The 27,082-nt window shown below is 39.3% G+C and overlaps 2 protein-coding genes across 3 annotated transcripts in view; one reads left to right on the top strand and one right to left on the bottom strand.

Moving 5' to 3' along the window:
* G3BP2 (G3BP stress granule assembly factor 2) overlaps positions 1–8,566 on the bottom strand; it is a 72,832-nt gene extending 64,266 nt beyond the window's left edge. Inside the window, exon 1 of the mRNA XM_079768653.1 lies at positions 8,416–8,566. The gene's annotated coding sequence lies outside the window, so the exon portion shown is untranslated. The remainder of the gene's footprint in view (positions 1–8,415) is intronic.
* Positions 8,567–8,776: 210 nt separating this feature from the next.
* USO1 (USO1 vesicle transport factor) overlaps positions 8,777–27,082 on the top strand; it is a 76,743-nt gene continuing 58,437 nt past the window's right edge. Inside the window, exons 1-2 of one of the 2 annotated variants that reach the window (XM_079772247.1) lie at positions 8,777–9,014; positions 26,992–27,078. In XM_079772247.1, coding sequence (XP_079628373.1) covers positions 8,949–9,014; positions 26,992–27,078 — 153 coding nt within the window. In that variant the 5' untranslated portion in view covers positions 8,777–8,948. The remainder of the gene's footprint in view (positions 9,015–26,991; positions 27,079–27,082) is intronic. The other variant, XM_079772248.1, reaches the window with a different exon arrangement.

Here is a 27,082-nt window from a genome sequence, read left to right as displayed (position 1 = left end):
TTTGTGCTGGCTTTGAAAGTTCTAGTCTGGTCTGCTACCATCCTGCTGGCCCTGAGGCCCAATCTACCTTATTCTCAAGAGACAGCCTACAGACGCCCCTGCCACCGAATCTCCCCACCCATACTCACTTGGGCCATAGACTCAGGCAAATGAGATAGATCAGCTACAACTTGCTTCGGGATCATGGATTACTGGTCAAAGTGGCAATGACTCCATAATAAGTCATCTTAAGCTTCCATGGAATCTTGGCATCGGCTAGTAATGTGAACTTCAAAGGATTTGGTGTAGCTGTTAAATGGGACAGTAAAAACTTCAATACTATTCTGGCTATTCAGGACCTGCCTGTTCAGCTAGCAGAGAGGGGAGGAGGAAGAGAGTGGGTGTAAGACAGGTGACAGTAAAATTCCACAGGGGGCAAGAGTGCCAGGGCCTGGATCTGTCCCTCAATAGTTTTATAAAAAGCCCTTTGAAACTAAAAATGGTGTTTTCCAATTTAGGTGTTTCAGATGTAAGCAATTCTGTTTATTGTATTTTCTTAAGAATGAAAACACAACTAGACTGGACTTTCTTTATAAGGGTGTAGGTACAGCTTTGCTTGCAGATATAAATATGAAGCAGTGTAAAGGTACTGCTATTAAATAATGCAACATGATCTTTTGAATCTTTTGCAGAGCAACAGAACTGATGCTAGCAATATGCTAGTAGCATGGCTGGAAAAATACTTTTCAAAAACATTGGCCAGCAGTCAAGTCCATTAGGGGATATAGTGAGCATCTATTGTTTTTTTCTATCCTGATAAGCTTTCTCCTGGCACAGTATTTCAGCTTTTCTTTGAAGAAAGTCCCTGCTCCCCTGTTCTTATGCCATATCCGTTGAGATGAGGGGAGGATTCCTATTGCTTGTTTTAGAGGTGGGCCTCTAAATCAAGGCCAATCAGAGCATCTCACACACTGGACTACAGGAACTGGGTCAACACATGGGCAAATGACCTAATCAGATCCAATTAAGTCAGAAGGAGACTTTTGCTGGGACTGTAAAGAGAGAGGTTAGGAGTCTTTCTTAATGAACTTGGACCTGGGAGATTATAGGACTACAGGTACTGACCGTCATCTTGACACTGTATGGAAACCAATAAAAAGAGTAGAGTGCAAAAACAGTGAGAGCCCAGATCCTGGAGAGATTACCTTGATGCCCCAGATTAAGCCATATTTGAAGTAACAGACTTTTCAGTAACATGTGCCAATGAAGTTTGAGTTGAGTACCATAACGGGATAATTTTAAATATTCAGTTGTTAAGAAATTAATGATACACATCAAAGATGGTCTAGGCCTCTACTCTAGCCTTTAGTGTGTACTTACTATGTTTCATGTACTGAAGTACAAAGCACATCAAAGCTATCATCTAATACAATCCCAACAACCACCACATGAGGAGGGTACTATTATTTCTTTCAAAACAGGTAGAACAGGAACTTGAACCCTGGACTCTACAGCATGTGAGACTGATGGACTTGCCTTTTCCAAGTTCTTGCCTGGGTCACATTCCATATCTCCTAATAGGCAGCTGACTAACATTTTAGCCTCTGAATTTTTTCAAATGAAATAGGAATATAAGCAAATGAAATCAATCAAATGGAGCAGGAGGGAGATGGTCAGAATCCCCTTGCTTGCACCCTCCTCTCCCAATGAGCATCTAGGACTTTAAAAATATTTTGAAAAGCACTTCATGGAACACAATTAGGATAAGAAATACCTCTTTTTGTATGGAACTATTTCCAAGATATATTAAATGGGAAAAAGTAAGGTGTAGAACTGTGTGCTACACATATTTGTTTAAAAAAATAAAGAGATTACATATACATATATGTATATCTGGAAAAATAAACAAGAATTGTTTACATTAATTGCCTGGGTGCCAAGGAATAGCAGGGAGACTTTTTGCTATATACCCTCTTGTACTTTTTATTTTAACCATGTGAATGTATTACCTTTCTTGAAAAGGAGGAGGAGAAAGAGGAAGAAGAGAAAAGAACCACTGCATAAGTGTAATGAATTTCAAACAAAGTGTGCTGCCCACTGGCAGGTTAAGGTGGCTATATGATCCTAAAAATAATGTCCTTTTCCCCCACAGTCATTTATCTTTACATATGACTACATGTTAATTACTAAGTTGATCAGTAAAGATCAACAAAATATTCATAAACTAAAACTAGGTAATAAAATTTTCTGAGGAGCCTGATTCAAACTCAGTCTAGGAAGTCTGGCTGCCATGCAATGCTTAGCAACATTGCAGGATTTCTGTTCCCATGCACATGGCAAAAGTGGGAATTTCTTCATTTGGGGAATTCATTCATTCACTGAAGAGTTACCAAATGCTTACTACGTGTCAGAGATACTGTGCTAAGCACTGAGGATCAAGCCATTTATAAAAGGACTAAAATCCTTACCCTTGTGGGTTTACATTCTGGTGGTAGTAGGAAAAGAGATAATAAACAAGCTAAAGATTTAAAATATATACGAGCCCTAAAAGTGGTGTTTAGTTAGAGCATCATCCTATACACCAAAAGGTCACAGGTTCGACCCCTGGTCTGGGTGTGCACAGGAGGAAACCGATTGATGTTTCTCTCTCAAACTGATGTTTCTCTCTTTCTTCTTCTCTCTCTAAAATCAATAAACATATCCTCAGGTGAGGATTAAAATATAATAATAAAATAAAATATATACTATATTCCATTAATCTTACAATGAACATTTTTTTTTACATTTTATAAGACCTGAAATTTAAATGCATCTTTGGTAGATGGCTTTTTACCACCTGACAGGTTTGTTTATTTTTTTCTTTCTGAGGTAGATTTGATGTTGTCTTAGATCTGATGAAATGTGGGAAAACAATATATATGGAAGAAGTATGTATCAGACTGGTAAGTGCTACAGAAAAGAACAAGCAGAGCAGAAGGAGAAGGAGTATGGGAAGATTACAACTTAGGGCAGTCAGGAAAGACCTAAGTGACATCTGAGTGGACTTAAATAAGGTGGAGGAGTAAGCCAGTCCTCTTTGTGGCTGGAGTAGCACGCATTCAAAATATAGCAAAGAACAAGAGGCAAGAGCAAGTTTCAGAAACCCAAGGAAGCCAGTGTTGCTGGAATGGAGGGAAGAGGAGGTCACGGGGATAACAGAGGGGCCAGGTTGTGTAAGAACTTGTAGACCACTTAGTGCAAGGTCATTGTCTTGAGTCTAGACAGGTCAGATAGCAAAGTACCTAAGAGCACAGGCTTTGGAGCCAGACTGCCAACTGTACCAGCTCTGCTGCTTCCCAGCTGTATGACAGACATGGCCAGGTCACCCTGTGTGCCCGTGTTCCCCTCTGTCAAACAGGACTGATAGCACTGCCTACTTCATAAGGTTGTTGTGAGGATTATGTACATTATTTTATGTAAAGTACTTTGAATAACTAAAGGCTAGCATATAAGGAGCACAAACAATGCTTGATATTGTTATTATTGATTGGTCATAGATTTCAATTGCTGCTTCATCATTATTGATTTATTTCGCTGTGTGTTGTTTGGTTAATGGATATTACACATAATTGTATCACCAATATTTCTGTACACCGATTTTCCAGTAACTAGTCTTTAAAAGCCTGTATGTGGCTGTTTACTGGAGACTCGCTGCAGATCGAAAGACTGCAAGTAAAGGGATAAAAAAAGATATTTCATGGAAATGAAACAAAGTAAAAAAAAGCTGGGATAGCAATTATACCAGATAAAAACAGACTTTATTTTTTTTTTCAAGGTTCTATTTTTTTTTAATTTCTTTATTGATTAAGTTATTACATATGTGTCCTTATCCCCCCATTAACCCCCATCCTCCCCACTCATGCCTTACCCCCCTGTTGTCTCTGTCCATTGGTTAGGCTTATATGCATGCATATAAGTCCTTTGGTTGATCTCTCCCCCTTACCCCCACCCTCCCCTACCTTCCCTCTGAGGTTTGAAGGTCTGATTGATGTTTCTCTGTCTCTGAATCTGTTTTTGTTCATCAGTTTATGTTGTTCATTATATATTCGACAAAGGAGGCATGAACATACAATGGAGTCAAGACAGCCTCTTCAATAAATGGTGTTGGGAAAATTGGACAGATACATGCCCAAAAATGAAACTAGATCACTAACTTACACCATACACAAAAATAAACTCAAAATGGATCAAGGACTTAAACATAAGATGGGAAACCATAAAAATACTAGAGGAATCCACAGGAAGCAAAAATCTCAGACATATGCCGAAAGAACTTCTTCACTGATACTGCCCCTAGGGCAATGGAAGCTAAAGAGAAAATAAACAAATGGGACTACATCAAAATAAAAAGTTTCTGCACAGCAAAAGAAACCATCAACAAAACAACAAGAAAGCCCACTGCATGGGAGAACACATTTGCCAATGTCATCACCGATAAGGGTTTAATCTCCAACATTTACAGGAAACTTATACAACTTAACAAAAGGAAGATAAACAACCCAATCAAAAAATGGGCAACAGACCTAAATAGATACTTTTTGAAAGAAGACAGAAGGAAGGCCAAGAGACATATGAAAACATGCTCAAAGTCACTAATTATCCGAGAGATGCAAATCAAAACGACAATGCGGTACCATCTCACACCTGTCAGAATGGCTATCATCAACAAATCAACAAACGACAAGTGCTGGCAAGGATGCAGAGAAAAAGGAACCCTCATGCACTGCTGGTGGGAATGCAGACTGGTGCAGCCACTGTGGAGTACAGTATGGAGTTTCCTCAAAAAACTAAAAATGGAACTCCCATTTGACCCAGTAATCCCACTTCTAGGAATATATCCCAAGAAACTAGAAACACCAATTAGAAAGGACATATGCACCCCTATGTTCATAGTAGCACAATTCACCATAGCTAAGATTTGGAAAAAGCCTAAATGCCCATCAGTAGATGAGTGGATTAAAAAACTGTGGTACATCTGCACCAGTGATGGCGAACCTATGACACGCGTGTCAGCACTGACACGCGTAGCCATTTCTGATGACACGCGGCCGCATGCCGAGGATGAAACATTTGCTGCTCCTGAGGATGAAATATTTGCGACTAGACTTGGAGTTAGTTTTTTCCTCAAAGTGACACACTACCCGAGTTATGCTCAGTTTTTTGGCAAAGTTTGACACACCAAGCTCAAAAGGTTGCCCATCACTGATCTACACAATGGAATACTACGCTGCGGTAAAAAAAGGAGTTCTTACCATCTGCAACAGCTTGGATGGACCTGGAGAGCATTATGCTAAGTGAAATAAGCCAGTCAGAGAAAGATAAAAGTCACATGAACTCACTCATTTATGGAAAAACAGACTTTAAAACAAAAGCTATAAACAAAATAAATCAGGCTGAGAATTATACCTAAGACAAACTTTGAGGGTGGCTACTAGCATATAGAACTAATTGCAATCAGAGCTAAGAAGCCTACTAGGTTTTTAGAGAAATTATATTGCTGAATGTGGAATAAAAAGCCTTTTACCATTTAGAAAAAAGACTGTAACAAGAGACAAAGAAGGGACCAGCAATTCCATTTCTGGGTATTTATCTGAAGAAACTCAAAACACTATTTTGAAAAGACATATGCATCCATATATTCATTGCAGCATTTACGATAGTCAAGATATAGAAGCAACCTAAGTGTCCATCAATAGATGAATGGATAAATAAGTGGTGCATATATATAATGGAATATGATTCAGCCATAAAAAAAGAGTGCAATCTTGCCAGTGCTATTGTTGAGTTTGCCACTAGAAAGTAAGAAAGGATAGGGAAAATGGGCCACTGAAGAGAACCACTGAACTAGAGGATTGTAATGATAAACAGTTTTAAAAATTAATTTCAAACCAATGACTTTTATTAGTTGCTCTGTTTTCAGGTTTGCTTTAGAAAAATAAAAATCATTTTTATTTACCCAAGTCAAATATGTGTATTTTAATAATTCATGGCATTAACTTGAGTGTTTAGATTTATGAAAGTCAGAAGTATAATGGCATAATCAGGCAGTCACAATTTTTTCACATTTCCTCTTCCTTTATTTAAGAAATGGATCTTGAGCATCTATCATGATAAAGGAATTGCACTAGATGACTAAAGAGTACAAATAAGAACAGGACATGGTCCCTGACTTTTCTCTATAAAATCAGCGGAAGTAGATTCACCTGTAACCCCCCTGCCCCTTAAATGAGTCCATTTCATGGCTATTCTGTAGTAATGATGTCTCTGCTCTCCTTTCAGACCCCAAATGAGGGACAAAATGGCCACTGTACCTTCTCTGCCTCCTCTTGAGCCTAGAAGTAACCGGCAGCTCCACCCTTCCCCAGACATCAGGAGAAGGGCAAGACTAGAGGTCAAGAGGAAGCCTGGGGCCTCCACACTCATCTGCTCTGCAATCAACTGTCCATCCTTCCTGCCCATAGTCCTTCCTACCCAGTGCATGCAGTGAGGGAAGAAACAGGTCAAATGAAGGGAAAACTCCTAGTGGCCTACTACACTCACCAAAATTTAAAACAAAACCAGGCATTTTGAAAAGGCCAGTGCCTTAAAACAATTTTGCTAAAATGTCAAGGCACTGCTTTTTATTACCAAGTAACACATGTAGTACACATCCAATGAGCCCCACTCCGTCTTAGAGCTTTATCCCTCATGATGGGGTACAGTGGGGCACATGGAGGAGGAGGTGAGAAGAGGCTCAGGGAGGGAGGGGAGAGGCTTAGGGACTTGGTGAAGTTCTTTGCACACATTACCTGGTAATAAAAAAGCTGAGCATTTATTAGTTACTTTTTTTAGGCTGCAACAAAATGCCCCCATGGAAAATGTCGGATGGAAAATGTCAAGTGTCCAGTTGTAAAGCAGGGGACAATGCTTAGTGCACAGTATTTTTGGCAGCATGATCCCCACCATTATCCAAGTCACCCAGGCTTAAAACCTTGACACTAGGAAAGGAACTTTCACTATAGCTTTTGTGATATGTACTATCTATAATTCTACATTACAGATGAAAAAAAGGGACCCTCCTCCTCAGCATAATATTCATATATCCTTTAATGCTTTCTTCACTTACCCATAGTATCACCTCCTATGAGATAGTGCTAAGACACAAAGATACAAAATAAATAACATAATCCTGCCCTTAACAGTTTGGCTTAACAAGCGTTTTATTGAGAGTTGCCAGAAGATGCCAGAGTTAAGTCTTAAGGAACTAGCAGGAGTTTCCTTGATAAGGAGGAGGAAGGGGAAAGGCATATACCCTGAGTATGTGGGGAAGGCAGAAGCTGTAAAGATAGGCCGGATCCAGATCAGAGCAGGCCTGTGTAGTAAGCTAAGGAGTTTGGTTTTATTGTGCAGAGAACGGGTGATCACTGAAAGATTTTAATAAGAGGACTGTCATGGACAGATGTTTTGCCATTGCTAGGCTCACCCACGGATGGACTAGCCTAGTGGTCCGTGAGGTCCGAAAGGTTGGCGACCGCTGGACTAGAGACTGGAATGGAGGGAAGTCAGGGCTTGAATAATGACAAACGAGTTAGGAAGCTATTGCCTTATAACCTGGGTGGAAACTGATGACAACAATCTATCTCACAGGCAGAGATATGGAGAGCAGACCTATTTGAGAAATACTGCATTCTACAAATAAACATAATAGAACTTGACCCCTAGACATTGGGGGGCGGGAAAGAGTCCAGAATTTAAGAGTCTTCCCAGCTTCCTCTTTCTAGCTTAGGCAACTATTTGGCTGGTGATACTATTGATCGTGGCAGAGCACAGGGAGCATCTTGATTTTTTTTCTTTAACGGAGGCTGGGGAATCTGAAACCTGTGGGGCATCCATGTGGAGAGGTTTATGAATCAGTTGGCTAAGGAGACCCTGCGCTTTTTGGGCTCAAGAAATCTACAAGACTACTCCAGAAGCAAATGTACCTGGAAATCTCCTTTTGAAGGGAACAATGCATACCGATTTTGGGGGGGAAAAAGACATTTTTTCATGCTAAAAACACACACACACGCTGAAATGCAGGGCTTGAGAGTTAATAACAAAAACATTATGCTACTCGCTGCCAAACTGTGGACCCAGCAGATCAATGTATTTGCTCTAGTAAGGCAAATGCAGAGTTCGATTGGTTTTCTCCTCACACCACTTGAAAACAGCGGTGTACCTGGTGTCTGGATCTGGCGTTCCTTTTAACAGGTTTGAAGAGCAACATCTGAGAAATGCGCCCTCCTGTGGCAGTGGAATGAGGGGGCTCCGGCACCCTTTTTACCACCAAACAAAGCCAAGCAAAGGAATACAATTTACGGGGTTCAGAAGCTGCACCGCAAAACCAGATGAACCCTCCCAGCGGCCGGGATTCCTTACCTGTCTCGTCGGCCGAAGGAAAATTTCACTTTCGACTCAACAAAAGACGACACCAAGATGTGATAGGCTGCAGTAAGTCCCGCTCGGCGCCCGCTGAACACGCTGCAAGCCAAAACACGTACACGCTCTCCGGATCCTCTCCAGCCGGCGGGGCCGGGCTCCGACCACGTGGGTGACGGGTTCCAGCCCCAGTGATCCTAGGGGGGCGGGAGTAGAAGGCGTGTCCCTGCGGAGGGGGGCGGTGCCTGCGCAGTGGGCGGGGCTTTGGCGGACCCAGGCTCCGGGACCTCCCGTCGTTTACTTTTTCCCCCCTTTGCCTTCGCCCTTCGAGCCGCCACGTAATGCCACGTTTCCGCGCATGCGCATCCCCACTGAAAGCGTTTCCGGGCTTCGGGGGCTGGAGCGGCCGCCGAGTTGGAGGCGGCGGTGGCGGCGGCCGCGGAGTGCGACGTGGGGGCCAGGCCCTGCGGAGGGCAGGGGAAGTTACCATTTCTTCCCGAAGGGGCCGGTAGAGCCGGCGGCTGAACATCAAGATGAATTTCCTCCGCGGGGTAATGGGGGGACAGAGTGCGGGACCCCAGCACACCGAAGCCGAGACGGTGAGAGGAGCGGCGGGTCCGGGACGTGGGAAGGGTTCGGGCAGGAACCGGGGACGGAGGACTCAGGGGCCCGGAGGTCACCTCCCGCGCCCCACCGTGGGTCCCCATGCCGCCTCCCCCTTCGCCTCCCTTTTTCTCCAGAAACCCCGAGTTATTCCCTTTCGTCCCTAGCGCAGCCCCCCACGCCACGGCGGCTCGGCCCGGCTGACAGCAGCCGCGTCCCTAAGCGCCGCAGGCCCCGCGAGGCGGTGGTCCGTGCCGGGTACCGCCCGCGAAGGGGGCGATCCAGGGCAGAGGTGGCCCGACCAGTCTCCCACGCCCCCTCGGGGCCGCGGGCCTCTCCCTGCTCCCTTTTCGCTGGTGTCTCCACTGGCCGAGAGGAGCCCGAAGTCCTGCTCCCTCTCTCGCGGTCTGGAATGGGGGCTTTGGGGAGGACGGAGCTTAAAACCCAGCTGTTGACGAGAGCCTGTGGCTAAGAATAAAAAGACATGCTGGGGCACAAAGCCACCTGCCCTGGTCCCATCAAACGGTTCGGACCCCGTTTTTCGGGCTCACGCAACTATATGCCATTTGGGAAATACTTGGACGTGGTAGGGACCTTTGGAGTTCAGAGAGCTTTGGGGACACCCCCACCACCAGCACCACTTTTCCCTTGCACTCACTCACCCTATTCAGAAGTCTGAATTCGTGGTAACCCTATTTTCGGCATCACTTTAGGAAAAATTGTTAGCCACAGAAAACAGTCTTGATCGTTGGTTCGATTTTTAGGTTTATGATAAACTTAACTTGGTGAAGTTTGATTGGCATCTATTAGAAATTAGTGTGTATGACTTTTTAAAAATACACTTTTTATTGTAGGTCTACAGAAAAGTGACAAAGCATGATTTTAAGGGCAGACTTGGGGGAATATTCATACACATAGCTGGGATGCCTATGAGCGTAGATACCGTGTTCTATGTTACTGGGATCCTGAAGAGTAATAATAACTTTTATTGTCAAGTCCTTACCTTGTGCTAGACACTGTGCTGAGCTTTTAAGTCCACATTCTCCTTTAACTCCTAAACACCCTGCAAGACAGTTGATAATATCCTCACTTTACAAATGAAAAAATGGGACTGAGAGAGGTGAAGTAACTTGACCAATGTCACACTACTAGTAATAGAGCCAGGATTCAACCAAGTTTTACTTCAAAGCTTAGGCTTTATTGCTGGTGCCCATATTTTAAAACTTACCTGGAAATTTATATGTATAATTAAAAAAGTAACCTTACCGATCTGGGTTAGAACTGTTTAAAGCAGTTGGAAGCTGGTAAATCTGTTTTCCTTCATTTGAAAATCAGGAGATTTCACACACACAAACATACAAACTGATATTTGGCTTCTCTTGTTGGTTCCCACGTGGGGCTACAAGGCAGCTGAGCTACCCTATTAGAAGACCATGCTCTCTCCAGATTACCACAGTCACAGCCCCCCTCTTCAGCTTTTGGTGTGTGGTTGTTTTGTTTTTGTCTTGTCTGATATTTTTGGTTTAGGGCACCAAGTTTTGAAATGTGGTTTACTATAATTTGCTTTGGAATTAGACCTTCATTTGAATCCTTGCCTTCCATCCATAATTGGGTTAGACAGATAAAAGATGGCTCAGACCCTATGAGTAAAATAAGGAAAATGCCTGTGCTTAGGGGTGTAATGAGGATTAAGTGAAATAAGAAATAGAGCCTAACACTTAGTATGTGCTCAATAAAGGGTAGTTTTTATTCCCTGTTTTTACAGGAAGAATACTGTCTGTTTTTTTGTTATAGATGGAAGATGATGTACAATTGAGTATAGGATTTTAAAGCTGGAAGACCCTTTGCAGCTCATGCAGGTCGAACCCCCTCAGTTTAAAAGTTAAGGAAACTGAGGTACAGAGCGACCTGCACAGTATTGCAGAACTGAGACTAGAACACTTTGATCTTGCCATGGTGAATGGAACAACATACTTTTTATATCATGATTTCAAAATGAAGCTTGAGTATCATTTGAGTGTATGTTGTATTTACAAACTGAAAGAGGGTTCTTGTTCTTGCCTTTGAGTATGTACACTGAAAATTGGAAAAGTAGTTTGTCTTTGGAAGAGAATTAATCATTTATTCTAAGTTACGGTATAAGTAAAATTTGTTTTGCCATCTCATTCCATCAGGGAGTATAATAGATATAAGGGGGTCATGACTCACTAATTTAGAAATATTTATAGAGCTCTGTGTTCAACATTAGATGTTTTAATTGGTGATTAGATCTGGCCTGGATATTCAAGTTGCCAGTGCTTGAGACTGCTAACTTCTATGTTATTATTTAGTATTTTGTAGTTTTTACATTTCTGCAAAATTAAATTATTTTCATTGTGATTTTCCATTTTTCATGCTTTTCTCATCTTTTCCAGTACAAAGCCTCTTTTTTTTTTTTTTTGGTCTAAAGTCTACTTGTTCTTTAAGTCTATCATCAATGCATTCCCTAATCTGTATCCTTTACTTCGTTCCCCCACCAAACAATCTGTTTTCCCTCTGAGCAATCTTCACATTTAAAACAGATTTGGCTTTCTACCATTTATATATGTATCATCTATTCCAGACTCCTAAGTGTCTTTAGGGCAGGCTTCATATGTATTTTAATCTTTATTTTTCCATAATAGTAGATACTCAAGTATTTGTTAAATGAATGAATTATAGTGTTATATGAAAGAAATCACAGATCTATAATCATAGCAGGTTACAAAGTACTAGGTATTAAAACAGTGCTTCTTAAAGACTGTAGGAATCAAAGTTTGGGAACCGGGTTTTGAAGTCCATTACGTCAAACTTTTTACTTAAGGGATTTTTCAGATTTACTGTGCTTAGCCTGCTTTCTTACTTTTTCTTACTAAACCGAAGTATCTTTTAAATTTGTGAGGGTTATACTATTTATTGTATAATATCTAGTTTATCATACTCTCAGTTAAGAGTAATTTTGGACTGGCATTAAGATGTTCTTCAAAGACAAAGTAGTAAATATTTCTATTTGTATCATGATAGCCAATAATTCTGTATAGAGTTATGAATATTTTATTATAGAATTTCATCCACATTAAACTTTTCACATTTAGAGTCATTTTTTTTTTCTCTCTTTTTTACCTTAGGTAGAGAAAGGCAATGATTTCTGATGATTGAAGCCTCCTAACCTTGACATACTTTGCTGGGTGCAAATAAACACTAATTATAGTAAAAATGCTACTCTTTTTTTAAAATGCTTGCACAGGCTTAATTTTCCATCTACCTTCCAACTAATGCCTTTTTAAAAGCTAGTTTATTGAAAATACCATGACAGTTATTTAACTACATTTGATGATAAATCATAGGGAAGTTTCCCCTTTGCAAGTTGTACCCTAAAGCATGGAAGTTGGCTAAAGTCTATAGAAGTATGCAGAGTTAGCATACTGTTAAGGCATCTCTTTTTAAATCAAACTGATCAGCTGGCTTAAAAAGCAAAAGGGTTAACAATAAAGACACAGCTATGCTTTCTTTTAATAAAAATTGAGTGTGTGCTTAAATTTAGACAGTTTTAGTTTGGTCAAGCATATTTTACTAGAGGCCCGGTGCACGAAATTCATGCACGGGGGAGAGGGGTTGTGTTCCTCAGCCCAGCCTGCACCCTCTCCAATCTGGGACCCCTCGAGGGATGTCCGACTGCCCGTTTAGGCCCAGTCCTACTGGGCAGTCGGACATCCAAGACTGCTGGCTCCCAACTACTCGCCTGCCTGCCTTCCTGATTACCCCTAACCACTTCTGCCTGCCAGCCTGATCACCCCCTAACCACTCCCCTGCCAGCCTGATTGATGCCTAACTGCTCCCCTGCCAGCCTGATTTCCCCTAACTGCCCTCCCCTGCAGGCCTGATCACCCCTAACTGCCCTCCCCTTCAGGCCTGGTCACCCCTAACTGCCCTCCCCTGCAGGCCTGGTCACCCCCAACTGCTCTCCCCTGCAGGCCTGGGTCACCCCCAACTTCCCTCCTCTGCTGGCCTGGTCACCCCTAACTGCCCTCCCCTGCAGGCTTGATCGCCCCAACTGCCCTCCCTTGCAGGCCTGGTCCCTCCCAACTGCCCTCTCTTGCTGGCCTGATCGCCCACAACTGCCCTCCCTTGCAGGCCTGGTCCCTCCCAACTGCCCTCTCTTGCTGGCCTGATCGCCCACAACTGCCCTCCCTTGCAGGCCTGGTCCCTCCCAACTGCCCTCCCCTGCTGGCCATCTTGTGGTGGCCATCTTGTGTCCACATGGGGGCAGGATCTTTGACCACATAGGGGCAGCCATCTTGTGTGTTGGAGTGATGGTCAGTTTGCATATTACTCTTTTATTAGATAGGATAGAGGCCTGGTGCCCTGGGGGGGCCAGCTGGTTTGCCCTGAAGGGTGTCTTGGATCAGGGTGGGGGTTCCCTTGGGGTGTGGGGTGGCCTGGGCAAGGGGTCTGTGGTGGTTTGCAGGCCAGCCATGCCCCCCGGCAACCCAAGCGGAGGCCCTGGGATCTGGAATTTATTTATCTTCTATAATTGAAACTTTGTAGCCTGAGCAGAGGCCAGGGCAGGCCAGGAAGTTTGGCTTCCTCCATCGCTGGGGAAACCCAAGGCTCCTGCTCGTTCTGTAGCCAGCCGCCAACTTGGTTGGGTTAGTTTGCATACTCGCTCCTGATTGGCTGGGGGGCGTGGCTGGTGGGTGTAGCAGAGTGATGGTTAATTTGCATGTTTCTCTTCTATTAGTGTAGATACCATCTCTCTATATAAAAGGCTAATATGCAAAGTGTCCCCACTGGAGTTTGACTAGGACAGTGGTCGGCAAACCGCAGCTTGCGAGCCACATGCAGCTCTTTGGCTCCTTGAGTGTGGCTCTTCGACAAAATACCACGGCCTGGGCTAGTCTATTTTGAAGAAGTGGCTTTAGAAGAAGTTTAAGTTTAAAAAATTTGGCTCTCAAAAGAAATTTCAATCGTTGTACTGTTGATATTTGGCTCTGTTGACTAATGAGTTTGCCGACCACTGGACTAGGAGAGCAGAGTTCAGTCACTCGTTATGACATGCACTGACCACCAGGGGGCCGCACAGAATGAAGGAAGGCCCTAGCCGGCAGCCAGGGAAGGGAGGCCCCAGCCAGCAGCCAGAAGGCCCCAATCGGCCCCGATTGCCGGCCAGGTCTAGGGACCCTATCCGTGAACAAATTTCATGCACCGGGCCTCTAGTGTTACTATAAATGTGTAGTCTGAACTCTTGTTTGGGTTATTGTTTCCTATTCTACATTAATAACCAGGTCAGTGTCATAACTGATGGGTGTTTTCTCTCTTGGCTCTCTTGCAATAAATGTTAGAGAATATGATTTATGTTTAAATCACTTCTGTATTCCACCAAAGATGTCTCTTACAGTATTTTTATTAAGTAGTATCTATTGAAAGCTACATGGCTTTTTAAAAAATTAATTAGATTACTTAATGTGGTTCTAAAAAACTAGTATCATTTAAATTTTACATACCCTAGCATTACCAAAGTATGTTCCAAAGAAAGTGAATAGAGGTACTCAAAGGAATTTTGTTACCAAAGAAGTGTGCTGTGTGATGATAAAAAATGAAACACAGAAAACTAATATTTATACAAGACTTAAGTTTTCAAATATTTTCAAGATAGAGATATAAAGTAAGTTGTGCTTGCCAAATTTATTTGACCGGACCTCCCTTCTTTTTCCCCACCAGGAAACCTTGTAGGTCTAGTGTTCTGAGGAACATATTTAGGGGAAAATTGTCCTAGAGAATATATTTTTAAAGCAGGGGTGGGGAACATTGGACCAGCAGGTCCTACTTATAAGGCCTGAGAAATCATTTGGTCTTCCCTGCCAAGTCATTAGGGGGTCAATTAATTAAATGTTTGACCAAATATAGCAGGCTAATTTTTAAGTTGATAACTTTGTATGGCCCGCAAATGATGTTATAAATATCCAAATGACCTTTGGCAGAAAATTGTTCCCCGCCTATTTTAAAGGAATGCTACATTTTAGAAATATCCTTAGTTATCAGCATTATGGAGTTCATGAAATATTTCTCTTTTAATACCTAAAAGGTAAAATAAGTCCTGATGCTTTATGATTTGAGAAATAATTGTAATCTCTTGAATCTGATTATCTCTTAGGAGAGAATGAAAGAATTTCTTTTATAAATTGTTGATATCAAATACCATTTCTCTCTTTTTATATACTTAACTCCTATTATTCCTACCGCTTTGTCTGTTGTAGATATCAGACAAAAGGCTTGCTTATTTTTTATACTCCAGGCAGAAAAGCCATAAACATTTTTTGTATAAAATGTTACCTTTAATTTGAAAACTTTCAGTGTTAGACTTTGAGATGCTGGTGTTTGTGATAGATTATTTGGTAGACAAGTTTTATTATAATAACTTGCTTAAAAGGTTGTTCTTTTGGAAATCATTTCTTAAAGAAGGCATAGAGAATAAGTGAAGCAATATATTAACTAGGTTGATTTATTGATAATTGTAATGGGAATAGATTGTGTTAGATTCACTGGATTTGTCTGATGTTTAGCTTTGTAATGTTCTCACTTTTTATTTTATTTTTTATAATAAATTAGGTAATTAAAGATAAAACTGACTGGCTTTTACTTTTTTTTGTAAATTTTCAGTTATAGAGTTCAATTTAAAAATTAAATATCTGCCTCTTTCTTGTATCCTTAAAGAGTAATATATACTTTTTTATTCCATTTAAACAATATAAATGAATTGACTATTGGTTAACGTGAATTAATTTAGTCCCATAGGAACCAGTCATGGATAGGAAAGTGCTCTTCAAGGAAGGAATAACCGTGTGTTAAGCTTCATGAAGGCAAAGTTAATCATTAAATAAATTGGCATTAGAGCTGATAAATATTTGTTGAATAAATGACTGAATGGTTGAATTAGATTTCTTAAATTGGAATTCCTGCTCTTCATTTTTGCATATCAGTTAAATAGTTACTGAATACTTTAAAAATATGTATTTATATTAGGAATTCTAAGAAAATACTGCAAACTGCATATGTCAATGCCCATTAAATTTTAAATGTTCCTTCAGCATCCTAGCTTTATGGCACCTTCATATTTTTATTTTATTTTTTTACTTTCCAGTGGTTTTTCATTTTTTCATTCCTTATATCACTTTTTGCTTTCCTAGTCTCTCCTATTCCCATTGCTTCTATTTTGGTCTTCTTTGTGTATCACAATAAAAAAATAAATGGCACCATTGGGTAGCAAAACAAACAAAGTCAGGTTATTATGAATTTTGATTATGAATTAGTTTGTGGGATTTTTCCTTTTCATATTTTTCTTGGTAAGTGGAATTGAGAATCTCACTTGGAAGTTACTGAAAACAGAGAAGAATTGATCCATGATCGCCTGCATTTGCTGCATGATGTTACACCTATTTTATTGATAAGCCTTTTCATTTTTTAATTATACAAAGTGGCAAATAATGCTAGTAAAGTTTAAGTCCTCTTTGACTACCATCTCCAATTTCAGTTCTCTTTGCAGAAATAACCACTATTCTTAATTGGTATAAATTCTTTCAGACCTTTATGCATAATCGTGCATTTGTGCATTATGGAATCACGTATTTGTATGAGCATATTTATCTCTTTTTTCATAGATGATACACTGTTTATGGTTTTCTATATCTTATCTTTTTCATTGATTGATATGTCTTAGAGAACTGCATGTTAAAGCATAGGGCTATTTTATTACAAATTATTTAAAATACCATATTTACAGTTATTTTTGTTAATTATACTACCAGTGTAATAGACTATAAAAGCATCTTTATAAAAGGTTCCATGTCTAATTCATCATTGTCTTTATCTCTCAGACCACTTCATACCTAGTTAGCATAATATGAATTAAAGAACTACTGTTTCTTGAGTTTTTCCTTATTATCTCTTTGTGGTCCCTCTAAATAAAACTAACTCTCAATTAAATTTTACTCAAAAATTTTTTTCTCCTTAAAACTGCTTTTTGTTAATACATAGCATTCTGTTACTTAATGCAAGAGTCATGAACTCTAATCCTAAAAGTGTCAATTGGGTCACATCATTGTCCATTGAAGCAAGTTGGATTAGAGAAGAGAGCAGAGGTCTGGGCTGAAGCTGGAGCCTGCATATTCTTTGATTATTCAGGAAATTTTTCTGTATTTTAGTTGTAATTTCATTTTGGTCCTGGGAGCGTGTCCATGCAGCATCCTCTTCCTCCACTGCCATTTTTAATCTCTTGGAGCCTGCATATCCTGACTTGAAAGTGTATCTACTGCTCAATTCCAGACCGTTGTTGGCCTCCGGAAATGAAGGTCCAGAGATCTGATTTAACCAAGTGATTAAGCACTTAAACTGCTTGGCTTTGATTGCCATCCCACCACTTACTAGTGTTGTGAACTTGGACAAATAACCCAATATGACTCTGTTACCTCAGATCTGAAATGTGGATAGTAATAGTGTCTACTACATAGGATTTTTGTGAACATTAATAGTTAAAACTATAAAGAACTTTAGAACACAGCTGACACATAATAGGTACTATATGTTCCAGATTTTAACTATTTTGAGGTGCACGTTAGCATTTAAAATAAACATCTCTGAAATCAGGTTGCATCTTGTAATTATAATTGGCGGTATTTCTTTGTTCTTGGTGATACATTTTTAAAAGTGGTGAATCTTATAATCGATGGCTTCTTAAATTGTATGAAATACAGTGTTAGCTATCATTAGCTACCAAGCTGATTTTTTTTTTTTCAAGAAAAGTTGGGAAATCTGGATTTTTGTATGAATCTTTGGATTTTAAAATATTGACTTAAAATTATTTTTAAAACTGCATTACCATGTTTCCCAACTTACCAAAAAAACCTTGCAGTCCCTATAGTACCTGCAGTAGGTACTCAGACTAACATTTCTCTGCATGGGAGGTAATATAGGATAGTAGAAAAAGTGTGAAGCTCAGTTAGAATTTGAACTGTGCCACCAAACAGGCAGTGTGTTTTGGGGTTTATTGCTTATTTCTGAGCCTCGTTTCCTCTTAAAATTAGTTTATTAGTTCAGGTATTGGATCAGCTGCTAGAACTAAGGCCAAAAAACAGCTTTAACTGAGACCAAAGTTTGTCTTTCTCCACTAAAAGGCCAATTAGAAGGCGATCCTAGGGTAGAGTAGTTCTGCTCCTCAGGTGTCCAGGGGCCTATGTGCTGCTTTATAAGTTGTTCTGCCATCCCTAGGATGCTGCCCTTACTTGAATTGTTAAAGATGCATCACTGAACCAGGCTAAAGTTCCAGCTGAGGGAATGAGAATGAAGAATCAAGAACAAAAAGATTCACTCTGGCCAGGTGGCTCAGTTGGTTGGAGTGTTGTCATCTGCACCAAAAGTTTGTGGATTCGATCCCCTATCATGGCACATAGCTAGGTTGTGGGTGGATCCCTGACTGCTGCGCATACAAGTCAGGGTTAGGGCAGCAACCGATCCATGTGTATTTCTCACTTTGATGTTTCTCTCTGTCTATCTCTATCTTCTATCTCTATCTCGCTATATTTTTCTAAAACATATTCTCAGGTGAGGATTTAAAATAAAGAGCAAATAACTTCCTTTAAATTGAAGAACATGACCTGGAAGGTACTGGCAACTCATTGGCAATGTAGTCACTGCCTAGATGTAAGGAAGGCTTGAAAAGTAGTCTAGGTGTACAGCCATGTGCCCCGCTTAAACACAGAGGGTTCAAATCACCAAAAGAGAGAAAGAATAGAGAAAGAGGCCCAGTTGTACTGCTCCGGGTTGGTTTTTCAAGTAAGGAATAAAGGGAATAATGATCATTGAGATCTATAATTTCTTAATATAAGACAAGCATACTTGTGTGCTGCAAATTTTTTGCTTGATAAATATCAACTGAAAAATATAGACCTGTCTATATTTGGAATATATATAATACTAGTGGCCCAGTACATGAATTTGTGCACATTGAAAGGAAATTAATTGGAAGGAATATTTTAATATCGCTATTCCCCCTTTCTCTATAATAGAAGTGTCAACCAAATTCACGATGGGTAATGACAAATTGAAACACACATACAATTGGTGCCAGCGAGAGATTTATATCTATAATAATAAAAGCATAATATGCTAATTAGACCGGATGTCCTTCCGGACCGGATGAAGCCTGGGCTGCCAGGGAAGCCCGGGTCCCAGGTGCCAGAGGGAAGCCGGTGCCGGCAGCCAGGGAAGGAAGACCTACTCTTGCACAAATTTCATGCATACAGCCTCTAGTACAGGGGTCCTCAAACTTTTTAAACAGGGGGCCAGTTCACTGTCCCTCAGACCATTGGAGGGCCGGACTATAGTTTAAAAAAAAACTATGAATAAATTCCTATTCACACTGCACATATCTTATTTTGAAGTAAAAAAACAAAACGGCAAAAAACACCCGCATGTGGCCTGCGGGCCGTAGTTTGAGGACGCCTGCTCTAGTATATAGATAAATTTGCTTAATTAGACCTGCTTTCTGATTTAGCTAAACTTTTCCCAGTCCAGTGAAGCACCCCAACTTCTCTTTCAGGTAATTGTCAGCAACACAGCACTAAATATCACCATGAAGCAGATTGTTATTGTAGATCATGCAGGGAGAACAAAGGATAAAATATTTAACTGCAGCAGAATTTGACTATATTCTGCACAGTGACAAAACCTGAAGTCATTTTCAAGGTCCACCATTTCTTCTTTTCAGTCAGGGCAAGTTTCTAAGCTTTCTAAATCTACATTTTCCAGTTAATGAAAAGAAAATAGGATTCTACCAAGTCTCCTATCTACTACTCCAGGACTTCTGTGAGGATCAAATGAGATGAGGCATGGGAAAACGCTTCACAGACATCTGGTTAAAGTGTGAAATGTTTGCACCTGGCTATAAAGCAAGTCGCGTTCCTGGGCTGAAGAAACTGCAAGGAGGCTAATCGTCAGTAGGGAGAGGAAGCTGGGCATAACTACATGACGTCATTACCTGGTGCCCACAGCAACCGTTTCTGGGCTGGGCTGGGCTGGGCTGTGGGCTGCATTTTGCGCCATGGGTCTTGGCAGCATCGGCTGCGATTTGGTGGGCTGTCCCTCCGGGGTGCTGGCGGGGCCTGTGTCCTACTTGGGGAAGCAGAGTATTGCTTTGTGGGCACCAGGTCCACGGTGCCATTTCTCTGTAAATGGCCAGTGCGCATGTTGGCACCTCATGCGTTGAGCGTCTGCCCCCTGGTGGTCAGTGCGCATCATAGCAACCGGTCGGATGGACACTTAGCATATTAGCCTTTTATATGTATAGGTGCTTTTCTTTCATTTGGTTTCAGTTGTCTGTAAAGAGTAGCAACATAGCATTTTATTATGGAGAGGTCACTTATTCAGCAACTTCAACCATCTGGAATATTATCAAGAGGTAATGAGGCTTTCACATAGCAAAGCAGAAGTTGCAAAGTCCATGTACTCAATCTTGATTTTAAACCTGAGTAATTTCCGGCTCTAGATATATTACTGTCTTGCTTAATTATAAATTTCTTAGTAGCAAATAAAAATCTACAAATGGTCTGTCAGAAACATAAATGATGGAAATGCAGCCAAAAGCCTAACAGGATCAAAGAAAGATACATAAAAGTCATAAGAAGCTTTGTAATAATAGAAGTTTGTTAATATTTGAGTATTTATAGGTACCAGGTACTATGCCAAGACTTTTATATTCATTTAACACCTAAGACATCCCTATATATGATATTGGAGAGAACTTAGGCTTAAATCGAAGAAAGCTTATAAAATTACGTTTTTTAAGAAGACAGAGAAGCTTATAATTAGTTCTAGATTACTATCAGAAATCACTAAAATGAAAAGACCGTTTTGGTGATTGACAGAATGTATCCGAAATAGGTCAGTTATGACTCTGAATAAATAAGTTGTTATACTCACTTTTGATTCTCGTTGGTTTGCAGTATGGTTGACTGATTTGAGTTTGTCTTAAATCACTAGAGAGAAAGTTCCGATAAAAATCCCCAATTGGTAAGAATTTGTACTTGCCATTAAAACCCAAATTTAATAGATAAAATGCATGTTTATATTCTTAAAAATAGTCTTGATACATTCCCAAACTCAGGAATTAATGGATTTTATTTCTATAAGTATAAATAGTATACTCTAAATAGTGATTAATTTTAATATTTTAAGGTACATTTTATAATTACCTAAAACAGCTTGTAATTTGCTTATTAATCTGAGTCTACTGAAGCAGATACTTTGATTCATTTAAAAAAGAAATCTATTTTTAGTTAAGTTTACATTTTCTTATTTCTCCCTACATTATTTTAGATCAATCATTCCCAGAAATAACAAGCATTTAAAATTCTTATAAAAGGAAATGCTCATATTTTAAAAAGTTTCCTTTGATGTATTGTTTTAATAGAACAAATATCTATATAGATATAGATATTAGAGGCCTGGTACATGAATTCTTGCACCAGTGGGGTCCCTTGGCCTGTCCTGTGGGATTGGGCTGAAACCGGCTCTCTGACATACCCCGAGGGGTCCCAGATTGCGAAAGGGCGCAGGCCAGGTCCAGGGACCCCACTGGTGCACAGTTGGAGACAGGGAGGATGCGGGAGGTTGGCCAGCCAGGGAGGGACCACGGGAAGGCTCCAGGGCATGTCCAGCCCATCTCACCCAGTCCCGATGGGCTGGAACCCAGCAGCAAACTAACCTACTGGTCAGAGTGCCTGCCCCCTGGTGGTCAGTGCACGTCATAGAGACTGGTTGACTGCCCCCTGGTGGTCAGTGCACGTCATAGCGACTGGTCGACCAGTCAACTATCTGCCCCCTGGTGTCAGTGCACGTCATAGTGAGCGGTTGAGCGGCCTTAGCATATCTTTGCATATTACACTTTGATTGGTTGACTGGACGACCAGACGACCAGACACTTAGCAAATTAGGCTTTTATTATATATAAGGTGTGTGTGTGTGTGTGTGTGTGTGTGTGTGTGTGTGTGTGTGTGTGTGTTTTATAACAAATATAAAGTAAGAAATCATTTTCTGTGCCTGGAGTTCCTTCTTCATGTGATACTCATCCTTTAATTTTTGACTCAAGTGGCATTCTTAATATTTCAAACTTAAATAATATCTTAGTCTGCTATAACAAAAATACCATAGACCAGGTGGCTTAAACAGCAACTTATTTCTCATAGTTCTGGAGACTGGAAGTCCAAGATTGAGCATCTGCTGAAGGCTTACTTCCTGGTTTATACATAGCCATTTTCTCACTATGTCTTCACAAGGGAAAGAGGTATAGGAGCTAGCTCTTTAGGGCCTCTTTATAAGGGCACTAATCCCATTCATGAAGGCTCCACCCTTATGACATAACCTCCCAAAAGCCCCACCTCCTACTACTACTATCACATTAAGGGTTAGGATTTCAACATATGCATTTGGGGGAGGGGGATATAAGCATTCAGCCTATAGTAGTTTTACTTTCATATAAAATTGATTGCTTTTCCTTTTATGCCCCTGCTTTACTCAGCACATAGTTATATACCTTTAACTTGTTATTATACTTTATTTATATGACTGTTTGCCTATGCAGGCTCCTGTGGCCAGAGACCATATTTTTAATTTTGATTAGCACAGCAAATGTGTATGTGTAGTCATTGTGTTTATTGACTGAGTAATGACTGTGTAGTCTAATCTTAAAAATTTGTGCTTTATCCTATAGGCTACAGGGAACTAATTGAGATTATTTTTCTTATGGTAGTTTATTTTTATCAATTAAGAGCTGATTTCATGCTATTTTGATCAGTAGAATGAAAATAGCAACTTTGAAAGATGAATTTAGTCAGTCATGAAAATATCCTAGAAATTCCAATAAAGCAAACCATTTCACTTTATTCCATTTTGCTCTTTTCTGCTTATAAAGATAAGTCCTGTTTATTATCAAAATTCAAACATCAGAAGTAATGCAGACAATGAATATTTCTAGCAACCCACTAAAATATATGGTGCATAGTCTTAATTTTTTTCATTTATATTCAAATGGTTTGTTATTAATGTAGTGTTAAACCCAAATGAGCTCATATTGAGCATATTGTTTGTTTTTTTCTTTTTTTCAGTTACTATATCTTGAACATCTTTTCTTGTTAGTAAATGTGAATCTGCTTTATTCAACTTGATCAGCTGCATAGTGTACAAAGTGGAGCAAAAGTAGGTTTATAATTGTGAGTACACAAAACAGTTTATTCTTATATTATTATTTATTAATTATTGTATTATATTCCATGAGAACAGCTGTAAACCTACTTTTGCCCCACCCTGTAGGTGTACCATGTATTAGTTCACTATTCTCTGGCTGATGGATTAACCTTTAGATTTTTTTTTTTTTTTAATAAACAGCAGAAATTTATTGCTTATAGTTCTGGAGGCTAGAAATCTAAGTTCAGGGAGCTAGCACAGTCAAGTTATAACCCTCTTTCGTGTAGCAGACTTTTTATTATATCCTTACAGGGTGGAAGGTAGATTTCCATTTTAGCTATTAAAAATATTGCTACAAAGAACATTCTTATATATAACACTGTGTAGTTGTAGGCCTTTTTTTTTTTTTTTTTTTTTTAATCCTAACCCAAGGGTATGTTTAGAGAAAGGAAGGGGGTGAGGGAGAGAGAGAGACATTGATCGGTTGCCTCCCATACAGACCCGACCTGGGATCGAACCTGCAACCTTTTTTGTTCTACGGACAACACGCCAACCAACTGAGCCACCCAGCCAGGTGCTATGAGTATATTTTTAAAGGATAAATTCCTAGAAGTAGGAATGCCTGGCTGAAAGGGTATAAACATTTTAAGTTTACTAGTTTTTGCCAAATTGCCACTTTTTTGGTTACTTTCCTTCTGAGAGAATATAAGCAAGTTCACTTTGTTGTTGTTAATCCTCACTGGAGAATATTTTTTCCATTGACTTTTAGACATAGTGGAAGGGAAGAGGAAAGACAGAGAGAGAGAAACATCAATGTGAGAGAGACACATGGGTTGTTTGCCTCCCACACAAGCCCAACCAGGGCCAGGCATTAAGGCTGCAACCGAGGTATGTGCCCTTGACCAGTATTGAACCTGGGACCCTTCATTCCACAGGCTGACGCTGCAGCCATTGAGCCAAATTGGGTAGGGCAGCAAGTTCACTAATTTATATTTTGTCTATCCTGGATAGTTGTATTTTAAATATTTTATAGAAGTATATAGAAAAGTACACATGTGATATTATATGTAAATCTTAACCTGAACATACCTAGATAACCAACACCCAGATCAAGGAACAGAAGAACATTGCTAGCATCTCTGAAGTCCCCTTTGTGCTTCATTCAGTCCCTGCCCGCCCCTATGAGTAATCACTGTCCTGACTTCTAATAGCATAGATTAGTTTTGATTTTTATTTCATAAATATGGAATAATTTGGTATGTGCTACTATTATTTTAATTTTGTGAATCTGTTAGATAAAAATAACCTCATTGCTATTTTATCATCATAATAAATAATATTATCTTTCTGTATATCTCAAAGCTTTAAAACAACAACAACCAACAATGCTGAAATGTTAGCATGTTAGAACACAAAATAAATGACTGAAATTTTTAAAAAAAGGCTAAAGTCTTAGAGTTATGATTATCTCCCTCCAGTATTCCTAAAGCTAAGTATCTCCGCCACCATCAAATAGCTTTCACATTCAGTAAATAATGATTGAGAAGCTTCCAGACATGAAAATTCACATTTTGACATAAGTCTCTATACATTCACCAAAGATGGGATTGAGGCTGGAGTTCAAGTCCTGAATTGCACTAGGACAAACTACTGCAAATGGAGATGGAAATTCAGGTGGAGTTCCTAGATCTAGAGCCAGTCTGTGCTTGAAGTATAGGATTAAAAAAAAGCAGAAAATGCCTACAAAAGATTTCCCAGTCATAATATAAACTACCTAGAAAAAAATTTAAAGATGTAGAAGACCCAAGTAGAGGAAATTACAATATGCTTATTAGGAAAACTATTTTTGGCCTAAGACATTTTTTTAAGTTGGGTAATGAGGTTCATGTTTTCAAAAGATAATTATGTAGTTTTTTTTAATGGTAAAAAAAAATTATAGTAAGAAAGGTATCAGTTATTTAATAAAGAGTAAGTTATGGTCTTTCCATTTTGGAAAATCAATATAATAAATATAAAAGTGAATACAGTTTATGGTAGGAATAATTCCTCAATCTGAGCAGTTAGAATGAATAAAATAAAAAAGTAAAGCTTGCTTTGGTAATACTGTTTCTGTAGGATGAAAAATGCAAGTCAGCATAGTAAAGACTTAGAAATCCTGCAGTGCAGAAACCTATTTAATTTTGTGTAACCTTGTTTCCACAAGTTTTGTGATCATAGGAAATCTATTAATATCTTCTGGGACACTAGAAGCCTACAGAATATAATTTGGAAAACACTATGTATTTAAACACTATTTACTCGGATACATAGGGTGCAAAAGTTTGAGTGATATGCCAAAATAGTATTTATAGAATCTTTGTAAGGACTGTCATTAAAGAATGAGTAATTTATAATAAAATAATAACTGTTAGCTCTATAAAGTACTTGAATTATAGTGGTCTTTAAAACTATCCTTTATCAGATGTTTTCCAAGTATTTTCATCCAATTTGTGGCTTATCTTTTCATTCCCTTAACAGTATTTTTTGAAGAGCAGCAGTGATAAACTCCAATTTATTATGTTTTTCTTTTATGGATTGTGCTCTTAATATATACCTGAGAAATCTTGCCTAATTAAAGTTCACAAAGATTTTTCTTCTAGAAAATATAGTTTTAAGTTTCCAAATTCTTTTTTTTAATGAAAGTTTACATACACAGTTTGGTACTTTTGCTTTAATAGGCTCACAATTTACATATAGTTTTACAACTTTCTCCCCCTCCCTCCACTATTTATCTATAATAATAAAAGCATAATATGCTAATTAGACCAGACAACCTTCCGGACGAAGCCAGGGCTGCGAGGGAAGCCCGGGTCCTGGGTGCCTGCCGGCAGCGGGAGGAAAGCCTGGGTCCCGGGTGTAAGAAGGAAGCTGGTGCCAGCAGCTGGGGGAAGGAAGGCCTACTCTTGCACGAATTTCGTGCATTGGGCCTCTAGTTAAGTAATAGTATTTTCATGTTAATACAGTCAATTCTTTTGAGTAGCTGCAAAGTATATACCAAAGAATTTACCACAATTCATTTAGTTTTTCTTCTCTTTTTGGACAGTTATTTCCAGTTTTTTCCTATTGTAAATAATGCTCAATGTTTATTTTAAAATTCAGTTTGAATTTTAATTGTAAATTTATTAAAAGTTTTTATAATAGAAATGTTTCATCTTTGTAGATTATAAGGTACACTCAAAACTTTAAAAATTTTATATACAGTTCTGACTTTCTTGTTTAAATATATGGTAAAATTATGATATAAACAATTATAGTTTAAAAAATTTTTAAATAACCTCCCGTCTTCTACCATAACCCTCATGGATTATGCTCCCTTCTTGGTTCAAACAGTCATAATAGGCATGTTTAGAAAACTCTGGGTCTACTAATGATTTCTTTTAATTTCTCAGTTTATGTGACTTAATTTATGTGATGTCTCTTCCACCACTTTTATTTTTCAAGTGTCTCTGTTTGATCTCTGTAATGAGACTAAATTATTACCTAGTTATTTAATGATATTATAATATTACTTAAATAGTTACTTACATTTGTGAAAGACCATTTCCATCACGTCCCATTTGTTGATTCATTTTTATTTATTTTTAGTTTTTTCAGAATTAGGTGGTATAAATTTGGGGAAAACTTCATGTTTCTTTTTTGTGCTTTCTCTTCTGTTAATGCTGTTTCATTTTTCTACAACAGATCCAAAAGCTTTGTGACCGAGTAGCTTCATCTACTTTACTAGATGATCGAAGAAATGCCGTGCGTGCTCTCAAATCATTATCTAAGGTCG

Source organism: Cnephaeus nilssonii (assembly GCF_951640355.1).
Source record: "Cnephaeus nilssonii genome assembly, chromosome: 1".
NCBI classification, from domain to species: Eukaryota; Metazoa; Chordata; class Mammalia; order Chiroptera; family Vespertilionidae; genus Cnephaeus; species Cnephaeus nilssonii.
The sequence above is the reverse complement of the archived record's forward strand: the minus strand, read 5'-3'. Positions and strand labels throughout refer to the sequence as shown.